The sequence below is a fragment of the Lagopus muta genome, chromosome 1, assembly GCF_023343835.1.
Source record: "Lagopus muta isolate bLagMut1 chromosome 1, bLagMut1 primary, whole genome shotgun sequence".
In the NCBI taxonomy this organism is placed as follows: domain Eukaryota; kingdom Metazoa; phylum Chordata; class Aves; order Galliformes; family Phasianidae; genus Lagopus; species Lagopus muta.
Window position 1 is genome coordinate 180,540,521 of NC_064433.1, and position 12,011 is coordinate 180,552,531.

Consider the following 12,011-nt stretch of genomic DNA (forward strand, 5'->3'; position numbering starts at 1 on the left):
GACTAAAAGACCAACTACAACAAGAAAAAAAAAAAAGAAGAAGCAAAGAAAAAAAGAAAAGGGACAGAGGCATTACAGGTACTGTGAGGTTCATCTGAAAGAAGTTCCTTTCTACCTTGCTGAAACTGAAAGAGATGTACTTACAAAAAGAAGGGGCAATGTGGATTCACAAGTTGCTTTGACTAGCATCTTCCCAATTTCTAGAAGACTGTAGGGGGAAAATGCAGAAGTGGACAGAGGCAAAGAAAACAGGAAGAAAGTGGAGGTGGATGTGACTGACAAAAACAGAAGCTGAGCATTATAAGGGTTAATATAATAACCAGGAAAGAAATTACAAAAACGTGTGAAAAAAAAGAACAAGGAATTAGAAACCTCATGGTGGGGAAAAGAAGAAATAGGTGGAGAGCTTTAATGAAGGCAAGAGTGCATCATTGGAGGCATGTCTCTACTCATGGTTGTAGCTAAAGTGAAGTTGTAAGCAGAGACATCAGTGTAAAGGGGAACCCAAAAGTTACATGATAAAAGGCCAGTAAATGCAGTTCTCAAGTAGGAACCAAGAGAAGATGAATTTTGGAGATATTGAATAAGAACATAGCAAATCATTAATCAGTGTGCATTTTTGGCCTAAAGAGTGAGGTGACGAGGGATGAATCCACAGTTCTGCACTTCAGTAAGAAAAATGTAATGGCCTTGAGAAGAAGGAAATGTAAAAATGACATTTTCAGTCAGACATGCATGCCTAAAAATTTATATAACAACACACAAAGTTTAGATCTTCCTTCAAATAATTTGATGATATAGAACATTGATACAGACATTTTCTTATTCTACCCCTTGTAGACAGAATTAGCTTTATTTAGATATTAGCTCACTACTGAAAGTTTTGTTTAAATGAAGTTATATTCCTAACTCACCTTAGACAAAGAGCAAGACTGAAATTAAAATAAGAGCTTGTTCTCAAAAGGCTCAGCAATTTTACAATTCATATGTAACATAAACTACATTAAAAATCATAAAATTATAACCATAAAAAATTCCTGTGCATCTATTCTGAATACGTAAAGCATAACAGTTCAGCATCTCTACTTATTATACATTGTTCTCTAAAACTGTCCAACTAAAAAATTCTGAAGATGAAAGCAGATCGATGCATCTGCAGCACACAAAGCTTTAGGAAAAGAGAACAAACCTGTTCACTTTGCAGTGCTCTTTGGAAAAGCTGGAGGAACGCCGCCAAACTAAAACGGTACATATTATTAATTTTGGACAAGTCAGAGATAATGAAGTACATCTTGCTAGCACTCTCAGCTAAAGGGAGATATGCATTCCTCTCCTGTGGATAAAAAAAATACAGATATCATAAAAACAGTACATTACTGCCATCTATTGGCTATTACATACACATTTATTGGTGCTACTGAAGAAACATCCATATGATTCACTGCTTGAGAAAACAATACTTTCTGACTTTTCAAGCCGAGGCACACTGTCTTTACTTGGCACTCGAGACTTCTGCGCTGTCTTTTAGCTTCTAAACATATCAAAAAACATTTTTCTAGAAAGTTCTTTAAGTTGTGAAGAATGTCTTGGAAATTAATCTAGGGGCACTGAGGTTCCCCATCCACCAGAGAGCCCTTCCCAAAGCTTAGTAACAAATACAAAACAGAGCAAACAGGAGAAAAATGTAACAGGAAAAACACTTGTACCAAGTACAAGTATTGTACCACCAATTAACTACATTTTTGCAGTACTGAGAGATTCATTAAATAAGAATGTCCACACGAGCCTTGAAAGTCAGTCATATTCGCAGAAGCCAGTGGCAAAAAAAGAAATAAAATAAAAATCCAGTGACAGCCAATGGGCCTTTGGGAAAAATTTCTTGAATTCAAACAGGCAGACTTTTAATTGTACAGATATTGACCACATGTAAAACAAAGGAATTTTAAGTATTGAAAATGCTTTCTGCATTTCTGCATCTCTTACGTCACAGGACAAATTCAGTGTGGCACTGATTTTATTCTCCTGTAATCTATATATACACAAGATTGCTATTTTTAGCAGAGAAAAAAAAGCAATAGAAAAACTAAATGTTTTTTCTACCTGATCAAGGGAACTCTGAAGTCTATGAGATTCAGCAAGTGCTTCTTGGATGAGTGCACTACTTGCTTTAGTCTGATTCAAAGATTCAATCAGATCTTTATTTTCTAGTATATTGCCTTGTGATGTTGCCAGTGTCTGCAAACAAAATAAAAAGTCACCTACGTTACACACTATGTAAAATAAAAACACCTGTAAAACCTGTAACATAACCATTTTGAAAGCTGACAAATACACTTCTGAAGCCCTGATTGCACTAAGGGTACAGGTAGTTTACTCAAGAACTGGCATGTTGTACCAATGAAGGACAGAAAATACAACCTAAGACCAAACTCAAAATCCAGACTGCCAAATTCAGAACACAAGCTGCCAGTAAGCTTCTGAGAATTTCTATTATCAGATTTTTCTGCACCAACATCCCTACAGGAAATACAAATCAAAAATGTTGTTAATTTCTATTTTACTGCCAATTTAACCTGAAATTGGCTACTTGCATTTACTTGCTGTACTCAAATTCTTTCTCCCTCAAAAAACAGAACTATCCATACAAACTGAGAGATGAATGATGAATATTTTCAGTTTTGTAATCAGAGATCCCTTCAACATCCTCATAATTGACCCTCCTCTTTTCTGAGTTCTCTCCAAACAGTTGCATATCTAGTAAGGGCAGGGAAAATGAATGATTCCTTACCATTTAATTGTTTTGGGTTTTGATTTTTTTTTTTTTAACTTAGTTTTCAGTAGATACACTTCAGAACAATTTGTCATATAACAACCTGAAATTGACTTCTTGTCAGTTACATTTCATTGTCATGCTTCAACTGAAAGGGAAAACTAAATGGGTTTGACACATTAGACAGTTCAACTTTTTTTTTTCCTGAAATTATCCAGTAAATATAAATGCAACTAAATTAATTAATTATGCCACGAAAACACCTTAATACCATGATTTGAATAAGAAAGTGGGCAGGCGAGGTAGGAAACCGGCATGGCTCAGCAAGGACCTGCTGAGAGAACTGAGGGCGAAGAAAGGGGTGTACAAGCTCTGGAAACAAGGCTGTGTCACCTGGGAAGAGTACAGGAATGCCGTCCGGACTTGCAGACGTGGGATCAGGGAAGCCAAGGCGCAGGCAGAACTGAACTTGACAAGGGACGTGAAAAACAATAAGAAAACCTTCTACAGGTACATTGCCCAGAAGAGACAGGCCAAAACGGGCGTACCTACTTTGGTTAATTTAAAAGGAGAACTGGCTTCAACAGATGAAGAGAAAGCTGAGGTGCTGAATGAGTTCTTCACCTCGGTCTTCACTGGTGGCCAGGATTCTAGTCTTTTTCACGTCCCTGAACCCTGCATCACCAAACCTCTATGTGGGGACCAAGGAGGTAAATCCCTCCCCACTGTAAGGGCAGAGCAAGTCCGAGAGTGCCTCCTTAGACTGAATGAATACAAGTCTATGGGGCCGGATGGCGTGCATCCCAGGGTCCTGAAGGAGCTGGCTGAGGTGGTTGCCGAGCCGCTCTCCATCATATTTGAGAAGTCGTGGCTGTCAGGTGAGGTCCCGGACGACTGGAGGAAGGGTCACGTCACTCCCATATACAAGAAGGGGAGCAGGGAGGACCCGGGGAACTACAGGCCGGTGAGTCTCACCTCCGTGCCTGGGAAGATCATGGAACAGATCCTCCTGGACAACATGCTCGGTCACATAAAGAATGAGCATGTGATCCGAGACAGCCAGCACGGCTTCACCAAAGGAAGGTCATGCCTAACTAATCTTGTGGCCTTCTATGATGGAGTGACGGCATTGGTGGATGAAGGGAAGGCGACCGATGTCATTTACCTGGACCTGAGCAAGGCCTTTAACATGGTCCCCCACCACATCCTCATCTCCAAATTGGAGGGAAGTGGATTTGATGGGTGGACGACCCGATGGATAAGCAATTGGTTGAAAGGCCGCAGACAGAGGGTGGTGGTCAATGGCTCTATGTCCAGGTGGAGGCCGGTAACAAGTGGTGTCCCCCAAGGGTCTGTCTTGGGACCGGTGCTCTTTAACATCTTTATTAATGACATCGATGAGGGAATTGAGTGCACCCTCAGCAAGTTTGCTGACGACACCAAGCTGAGTGGTGCGGTTGATACGGTGGAAGGAAGGGATGCCATTCAGAGGGACCTCGACAGGCTGGAGGGCTGGGCTCGGGTGAACCTGATGAGGTTCAACACGGCAAAGTGCAGGGTTTTGCATTTGGGCCGGAAGAACTCCAGGCACCTGTACAGGCTGGGAGGAGTGGTCCTTGAGAGCAGCTCGGCAGAGAAGGACCTGGGGGTCCTGATGGACGAGAGACTGAACATGAGCCAGCAGTGCGCTCTGGCAGCTCGAAAGGCAAATGGGATCCTGGGCTCCATCAGGAGAGGGGTGGCCAGCAGGGACAGGGAGGTGATTGTCCCTCTCTACTCGGCTCTTGTGAGGCCCCATCTGGAGTACTGTGTCCAGGTGTGGAGCCCTCAGTACAAGAAAGACATTGAGATTTTGGAAAGGGTCCAGAGGAGGGCGACTAAGATGATCAGGGGGCTGGAGCACCTCCCCTATGAGGACAGGCTGAGGGAGTTGGGCTTGTTCAGCCTGGAGAAGAGAAGGCTGCGGGGTGACCTCATTGCAGCCTATCAATACCTGAAGGGAACCTACACCCAGGAGGGGAGTAAACTCTTCAAAAGGGCTGACAATAGCAGGACTAGGGGAAATGGTTTTAAGTTGAAGGAGGGAAGATTTAGGTTGGATGTTAGGGGGAAGTTCTTTACTAGGAGAGTGGTTAGGCCCTGGAACGGGCTGCCCAGGGAGGTTGTGGATGCCCCGTCCTTGGACGTGTTTAAGGCCAGGTTGGACGGGGTCCTGGGCAACCTGATCTGAATATGTATGTTTGGTGGCCCTGCTAGGCAGGGGGGTTGGAACTACATGATCCTTGGGGTCCCTTCCAACCCGGGTGATTCTGTGACTCTGTGATTTGCAAGGACAGCCAAGGGGAAAAAGAACAAAAAGATGCATGATCTCTGAGAGAGTGGTCAGGCAATGGAATGGACTGCCCAGGGAGGGGGTGGAGACACAGACCACTGGAGGTGCTCAAGGAATGGATTTTGTGTTGAAGGGCATGGTTTAGTGAGTACTATTGGTGATAGGTGGATGGTTGGACTGGAATGATCTTGTAGGTCTTTTCTAACCTTGGTGTTCCTGTGATATGATTTTTCCACACTTTATTACAATGCTCACCTAACATTTTAAAATTAAAATGATTATTATACAGTAAATAATCATTTTTCCTTTTCAAGCATTTGTCTCAGTCATGAACAAATAATCCAGCAACAATGCTTCAAAGATTCAGATCTGCTCAACTGAATGAAGACTGCATACTGTATTTTAAGTGAAAAACAGTATTTCCAAAATATGACACCCTGTTTTTTGCAGCCAGTTTGCAAGTCTTAAAAACTGGCAAGTCTTAGAAGCCATATCAGTATTTCCTAACAGCACATCAGGACATTTAGATGTAGAGATTCATGTAGTTACCTAGCTGGAGACTTGGACAAGACTATTTGTTTCTTCATGGCGTTTGATTTTGCACTAAGGAATCAGAATAAGCTAAGAGATGCCGCAGCATGCATGCTGCTACCCCGCGGTTTTGGGAAGAAAACCATTACAGTACTTCAGATAAGATTTTTTATGCTGCTTTAGGATTAATGTGAATTTAGCTCAATGACTCAACCATTGAATTCTTTTTAAAAAAATCAATGCAGTGCCAGTCAGTTTCTACTGAGCTTTAGGTTAGTCCCTTCAATATCAAAGAATACTCTGATTTTAGTGCTATCAGGAATGCCAAATCTGAAACTAGCCCTGGTGTTAATACTGTACACTTTTTATTGCAAACTCCTCAGGCATCTGTTACTCCCTGAAATTTGGCAACCTTTGACTCTGTTTAATGTACTGAAATCTTACAACTTCAAGATGGACATATATAATTATCATCTTTTTTCTCCCAGACAAATAACACTTTTATATTATCAGAACAAAAATTCAGAGGGATCTTTATTCTAATACTTTCACCTTCTTTGTTTAAACATATAAAAATATCAAAACTACATTATCATTCTAGCAGATACAGCAGGTAACATTATTTTACCTCCAAAAGAGATTCCTCAAGCTTAGCTAGTTGTATCTTCTTCTCTTCTTCTTGTTGTAACAGCTTTGTCTTCTGCTCTTCCAAATCAGGCTTTTCATGCTGAATGGTTAAAGCCAGAAGCTAAAAAAAAAGATTATTTTACTTGGTAGGGAATGTTGGAATATTTCATTATATATATTAACTGCAATATAGCATAATATATACACATCAACCGTATAGCAGTGTGTAGTCTATATTTTTGAAAGCGGACTTCCAAGAGTTTGTAAGAAAAGAGAAACTTAGTGATTAATCTCTTGTAACTGAAGTCAGTGAGACAGTTTCTGTTTTCTTTATTGGACTTACTACTTATATCATAGAATTATAGACTGGCCTGGTTGAAAAGGATCACAATGATCACCTAGTTTCAACCCCCTCCTACGTTCAGGGCTGCCAACCACCAGACCAGGCTGCCCAGAGCCACATCCAGCCTGGCCTTGAATGCCTCCAGGGATGGGGCATCCACAGCCTCCTTGGGCAACCTGTTCCAGTGCGTCACCACCGTCTGTGTGAAAAACTTCCTCCTAAAATCTAACCTAAACCTCTCCTGTCTCAGATTAAAATCATTCCCCCTTGTCCTATCTCGATCCACCTTCATAAACAGCCATTCCTTCTCCTGTTTATATGCTCCCTTCAAGTACTGGAAGGCCCAGTTCCCTCAACCTTTCCTCATAGGAGAGGTGCTCCAGCCCTCTGACCATCTTAGTGACCCTCTACTGGACCCGCTCCTAGAGTGTATAAAAACAAGATTCTAAACCTTCAATTTAATATCATCATTGATTTTACCAGTTCTATTTACATGCTAGAAAATATCTCCATGCCCATTAACACAACTGGTACCATGCAGCTTCTACCGAAAGCTAGAGGTACCTGTGAATGTTCATTATCTATATATATATATAAACATACATAGATATTGTTTTAATTGCCTACCTGTCCTCTTAAGCCACTTCCTGTTGTGGTAAAGTTGACTTCCATAACAACAGAAGAAGCATCGGGTGGGATGAGGGGATTTGGGTTCCTTGTTGATAGAAAAAGACGGAACTCTTCATTATAATCTATCATTTTTTCACCTATTTGTATTGCATAGCGGGGTCCTGTAAATTAAAAATACTTATTATTTTCAGATAATTATAGATTGGTCACAGAGTAAATGTAAGCATTTGTATTATTTGTTATGACCAATAGATTAAAAGATAACTTACAAGCAATTTATAAATGATTTTTATAAAGACTAATAAGTAAAAACTGATGGAACATAACCTATTCTGCACTGTCAGACAGAAAAATGGAATAGTGTAGCATAGCATGTGAAAGTTACATGATGAAAATACTTAATTGACCAGGTTCATTTAATTATTATTACCCAGTAATAAAGCATAAATGGTAAAAAACAAACAAACAAACAAACAAACACCTTTATGTAAAGCTACTACAAACAAGTATTTGAAATCTTCTAATGATGATAGGAGATAAAGCCTTACAGAAGACACACTGGATAATTCTTCTTTTGTCTAAGAATACTGTCATAATTTAAACATATTTACTTTCCCACACAGGTGTACCACTCTATAAAATCATTTCTGCCATACACACACACTGGCTAAATGAGAAGGTTCAGTATTTTCTGAGAGTGATATCAAAGCATTAGGTTATCTCTCAATCTGTTACATTTCTTTTACAAGTTTGATGCTGCTGTGTAATCATAATTCCATTAAAATATTATTTTCTGTGACACTCTTATGGAGAAAGAGTATAAAACTACAGATCCTTGAATATATACTTATTAGATGAAAAGAGAAATATTCCATTAAGAAATATCTCATAATTTTTTTTTTACTGCAAACTCATTTCCTATAATCCAGGAGGAAATAAACACTTTAATTCCAGCTGTCACAGTTTCAATTTATATTATACTGATACTTCTTTTACATTTCTCAGTGTGCTTCTCATAGAATTACACTGCGGGCTGGTTTCCATTCTAGCCTTGTCAGAAAAGACTCTAACAGGCATGACTAGAGAAAGATTTTTGCCTCCTGATAATAAAATAAGAAGGAAAAGTTTCAAAGTGAAAACTTCTCTTCCAGAGAATTTTCTAAAGTGGCACAGTTAGTTGCTTCCCTATTCTTAGCAGTAGGAGTGAAAGATGAGGAACGCTGCAAGTATAAATCTCTTGCTAAAAACACTGGTACAGATGAAAATCACATATCAATTTTGCTTCTGTGCCAAGGATCAGAATAAATTGTAGGCTTATGTTGTAAAAATGTCAAGTTGAAAATGGAATCCGTACAAGGACAAAGTTACTGTAGCATACAAAGTCACATTTTTTCTAAATTCATTTCATTCCACGCAGTGAAAAGATGTACAGCCATCACAAGCAAATGATGCAGACAAGTCCTCACTACCATCTCCACATTCTCACAACAGGAGATGTGTACTTGATAGTCAAGTGACGGAAATGACTCAAAAAGCCACCAGTTCTCCCTCTTCAAAAAGACCTTTCCATTTGGACTTGCACAGACCTACCAAAACCATGTGTTTGAAATTACCACTAGAAATTAACCTAAAATTTCAATTGTACAAGAGTTTACGGAAACAATTCTAATTCCAGCTGAAAAAACTTTTTAAATATTTTTAAATATTTCCCAGTATTTTTCAACTTAGCAAACAAGAGCATTCCTCCAACATATTTCAAATGTTAGCAGCACATTAAAGAGGAAAAAGCCAGGCAATACACAGGGTTTCAGAAAAAAACAAACAAAAAAAAACAAAAAAAAAAAACAAAAAAAACAACACAGGTTTTATAAGATCTATATGGATCTAGCTTTCAAAAGCTTTGAACAAGTATTTTTAAAGACCTTAGTCACTTACCTTGGACAACAAGATCTTTTCTTAACAATGGGTAAAGAACAGGTTCCATTCCATCCATTTCCTGTATAATAAGAGTTTTCCCAAACCTCACTGCCAGCTCAAGGGTTGTTAGGAAGTTGGTATCCTGGGCAAATGAAATCAAATTCCTCTGAGTAATGTTATTTTTAGAGCTTTGATGATAGTTTTAAGAAGTAAACATTTTACTATTTTTAAAACACTTTAGGAATGAATAGAAAGGCACCATACAGAAATCTGAATCTATACATCAGTAGTACAGCTATTCAGTTCTAATACAAGCATCACATAGCAGCCAGAAGTATATCGTTTGAATGAGTTTTCTGGTAAAGGAATGATTCAGCTACTGACACACAATCAACCTATTTAACATGCCTAGCAACCACAGACCTACCACAGTTCTTGTGTCATGTCTGTCTGGTGTATCTGGAAGTTCTGACTAGTTAGAGCATCAATAGGTAGCTATGTTGACAAACTGAATCAAGACTTAAAGCCAGGATTCACATTCATCTTTTAAGATATCAAATCGTAGGCTTTTGTCTGCATGCATCTAAACATACACTTGGTTTTTAAGATTCCATTTCATCTCCAGTCACTGGAGATCCAAAACAATGCAGAATCCTAAGGGTAACAAAGCCAATCTGAGTAATTAAGTATTCAGTTGCTATTAAAGTACCATTTGAAAGCAAACAAAACACCTCCATGTGGATTGTAGGGATCTCTGTAAGACCTACCATCATTCATTTGATGCAGTGCCCTGAGGCCAGGTGCAATGCAACAAGAGACTTCTAAATAGCACCATAAGCCTGCCAACATTTGTGCAAATGAAACAAGCCTATCCACCCATGTTAACTGACATGGTGTCTTTATCTCAAACTGGAATTTAACCTAATATTTCCAATGTAGATAAAAACACAACATAAAAATCCTAGGGAAAAAGCGTATATGTACTCCTGAAATCCAAAGAAGAGCAACCGAGAATACAAAAAAGAAATCCCCTCCTTTTTAAAATCTTGTATTATCTCCCTTCTTCTTAGCAATACTGTATTCTTGGAGAGGACACAAAAAGAGACAAGTTTCAAGAAGTAATACTACAATAATGTTGAGTCTCAATTTTAAATACTCTGATATTCTCCCAAAGTAAAGAAATTACCAGCACCAAGTAAGAATCACCGTTATCTAAATACGACCTATTTATTATTGACAGTCAACACAACACTTAATGAACTTCCCTATGAAATCTGGAACTGAGTGTTCTCAAGAAGAACAGAATTGTAAGACCAGAAGAACAGAAGAAAATACTGAACCTGCTGGTTAACAACTTCCAAACGTGATTCCTTCAAATGTGTCTTCAACCATTCCGTAGCGCGGAATGAAGGGTCAATCAAAAAAGGGCAAACTTTACTCTAAGAAAAAAAAAATTAGAAAATATGATTTAAGAATTAAATTGAATGGGAAAAGAAAAATCATCAAATTTAGTCTCCTTTCTCTACAGTGATATTAAGGATGTTTTGCTATATACTTAATTTTACTATATTGTTACATTAACAATAATAACCATAACGATAATAACAATAATAAAAAATGAAATCATGCAGTAGAACACTGTTGTCTTATCGTTCTTTTGAACAGTTGGATGACTGTTCTATGAAGGATGTAACTAAAATATCATGTTCATTACCAGTTTTAAAAGGATGCTGAATAAAGCACGTGCACAAGAAAACAATTCGAGCTGAGGAATGGCTTGATGAAAGCTCTTTACACACAGAGAAATATATTTAACTTAAAAAAAAATTCAGTTACAACATTTAAGTACATTTGAGAATACAAAATCATATTTGCTGAAGAACTTTGTAATCGAAGTGAGAAAGGAATAGCTGGATCTCATATAAAGATGATGAATCAGAATTAAATTGGTGAAGAGGCTGTAACTGGTTTCTGAGAACCATCAATCATTCAGGCAAAGTATGTGCGGCAAATGTTAATTCTCCTCTCTTGAACAGCATTAAATCTTTATTTTCCAGCAGATGTAATAACTACATTATAACTACAGTATTGTATGAGTGCACAACTGCATAATGTACATTTACTGTCACATATTCATATGCAATTATGTTATAATAATCATGAATATATTAATTTGTGGGCTGCTCTTAAAGTAATGCCTTCTATTTTCTTACATTGGCCCACAATGTAGGGGTGCAGATGTTGGTGGTAAGGCAATAAAGGCTGAACCTTCCCACCAATATTCCATTACATTTTGTTGCCATGGGACAGATGGCAGCAGAGAGGCAGCATGACAAAATGACATCTGACGTGGAAGTGCAGATGAAGCACAGATGTGGAACTGAATTCCTCCTTGTGGAAAAAACTGCATCTATTGACATTTATTGTTGCTTGCTTGACCAACAGGGGATGTGAGCACAGTGGTGTGCTTCAGCAGTGGTGACAGCAAGAATGGGTCAAGAATGTTGTAGTTTCCATGGAAATAAATAGGAGGCACTACTGTCACAGTGACCTAAATATAATTTATTATAATTCTTTTCTCAGGTATTAGCTACTTGTTTAAATGAATGGCATTTTTTGTCCTATGTCACATAGAACACTTAAGGACTTCACATCCAGATATTTTGAACAACATCTGCATATTTCCTTTCCTGTTTTCAAAACAAAAACAGTATTAGAACATGCCAAATGCATGTTTATAGGACATAGTCTTCCATTTATATTGTTGTTAATGATGACTAATAGACTGATAGAAGGTTTCATCTCTTCGACATCTGGAAGAAAACCATAATACAGAAGAAGCACATCCCTATGTCCCTCAA

The 12,011-nt window shown here is 38.4% G+C and overlaps 1 protein-coding gene across 5 annotated transcripts in view; it reads right to left on the reverse strand.

The window, feature by feature from the left end:
* DYNC2H1 (dynein cytoplasmic 2 heavy chain 1) overlaps positions 1–12,011 on the reverse strand; it is a 137,547-nt gene that overhangs the window by 67,872 nt on the left and 57,664 nt on the right. For all 5 annotated transcript variants that reach the window (XM_048936129.1, XM_048936118.1, XM_048936159.1 and 2 more), the window contains 6 exons: positions 10,491–10,589; positions 9,169–9,292; positions 7,231–7,394; positions 6,262–6,381; positions 2,101–2,235; positions 1,190–1,333 (listed from right to left, as the gene is read on the reverse strand). In XM_048936129.1, coding sequence (XP_048792086.1) covers positions 1,190–1,333; positions 2,101–2,235; positions 6,262–6,381; positions 7,231–7,394; positions 9,169–9,292; positions 10,491–10,589 — 786 coding nt within the window. The remainder of the gene's footprint in view (positions 1–1,189; positions 1,334–2,100; positions 2,236–6,261; positions 6,382–7,230; positions 7,395–9,168; positions 9,293–10,490; positions 10,590–12,011) is intronic.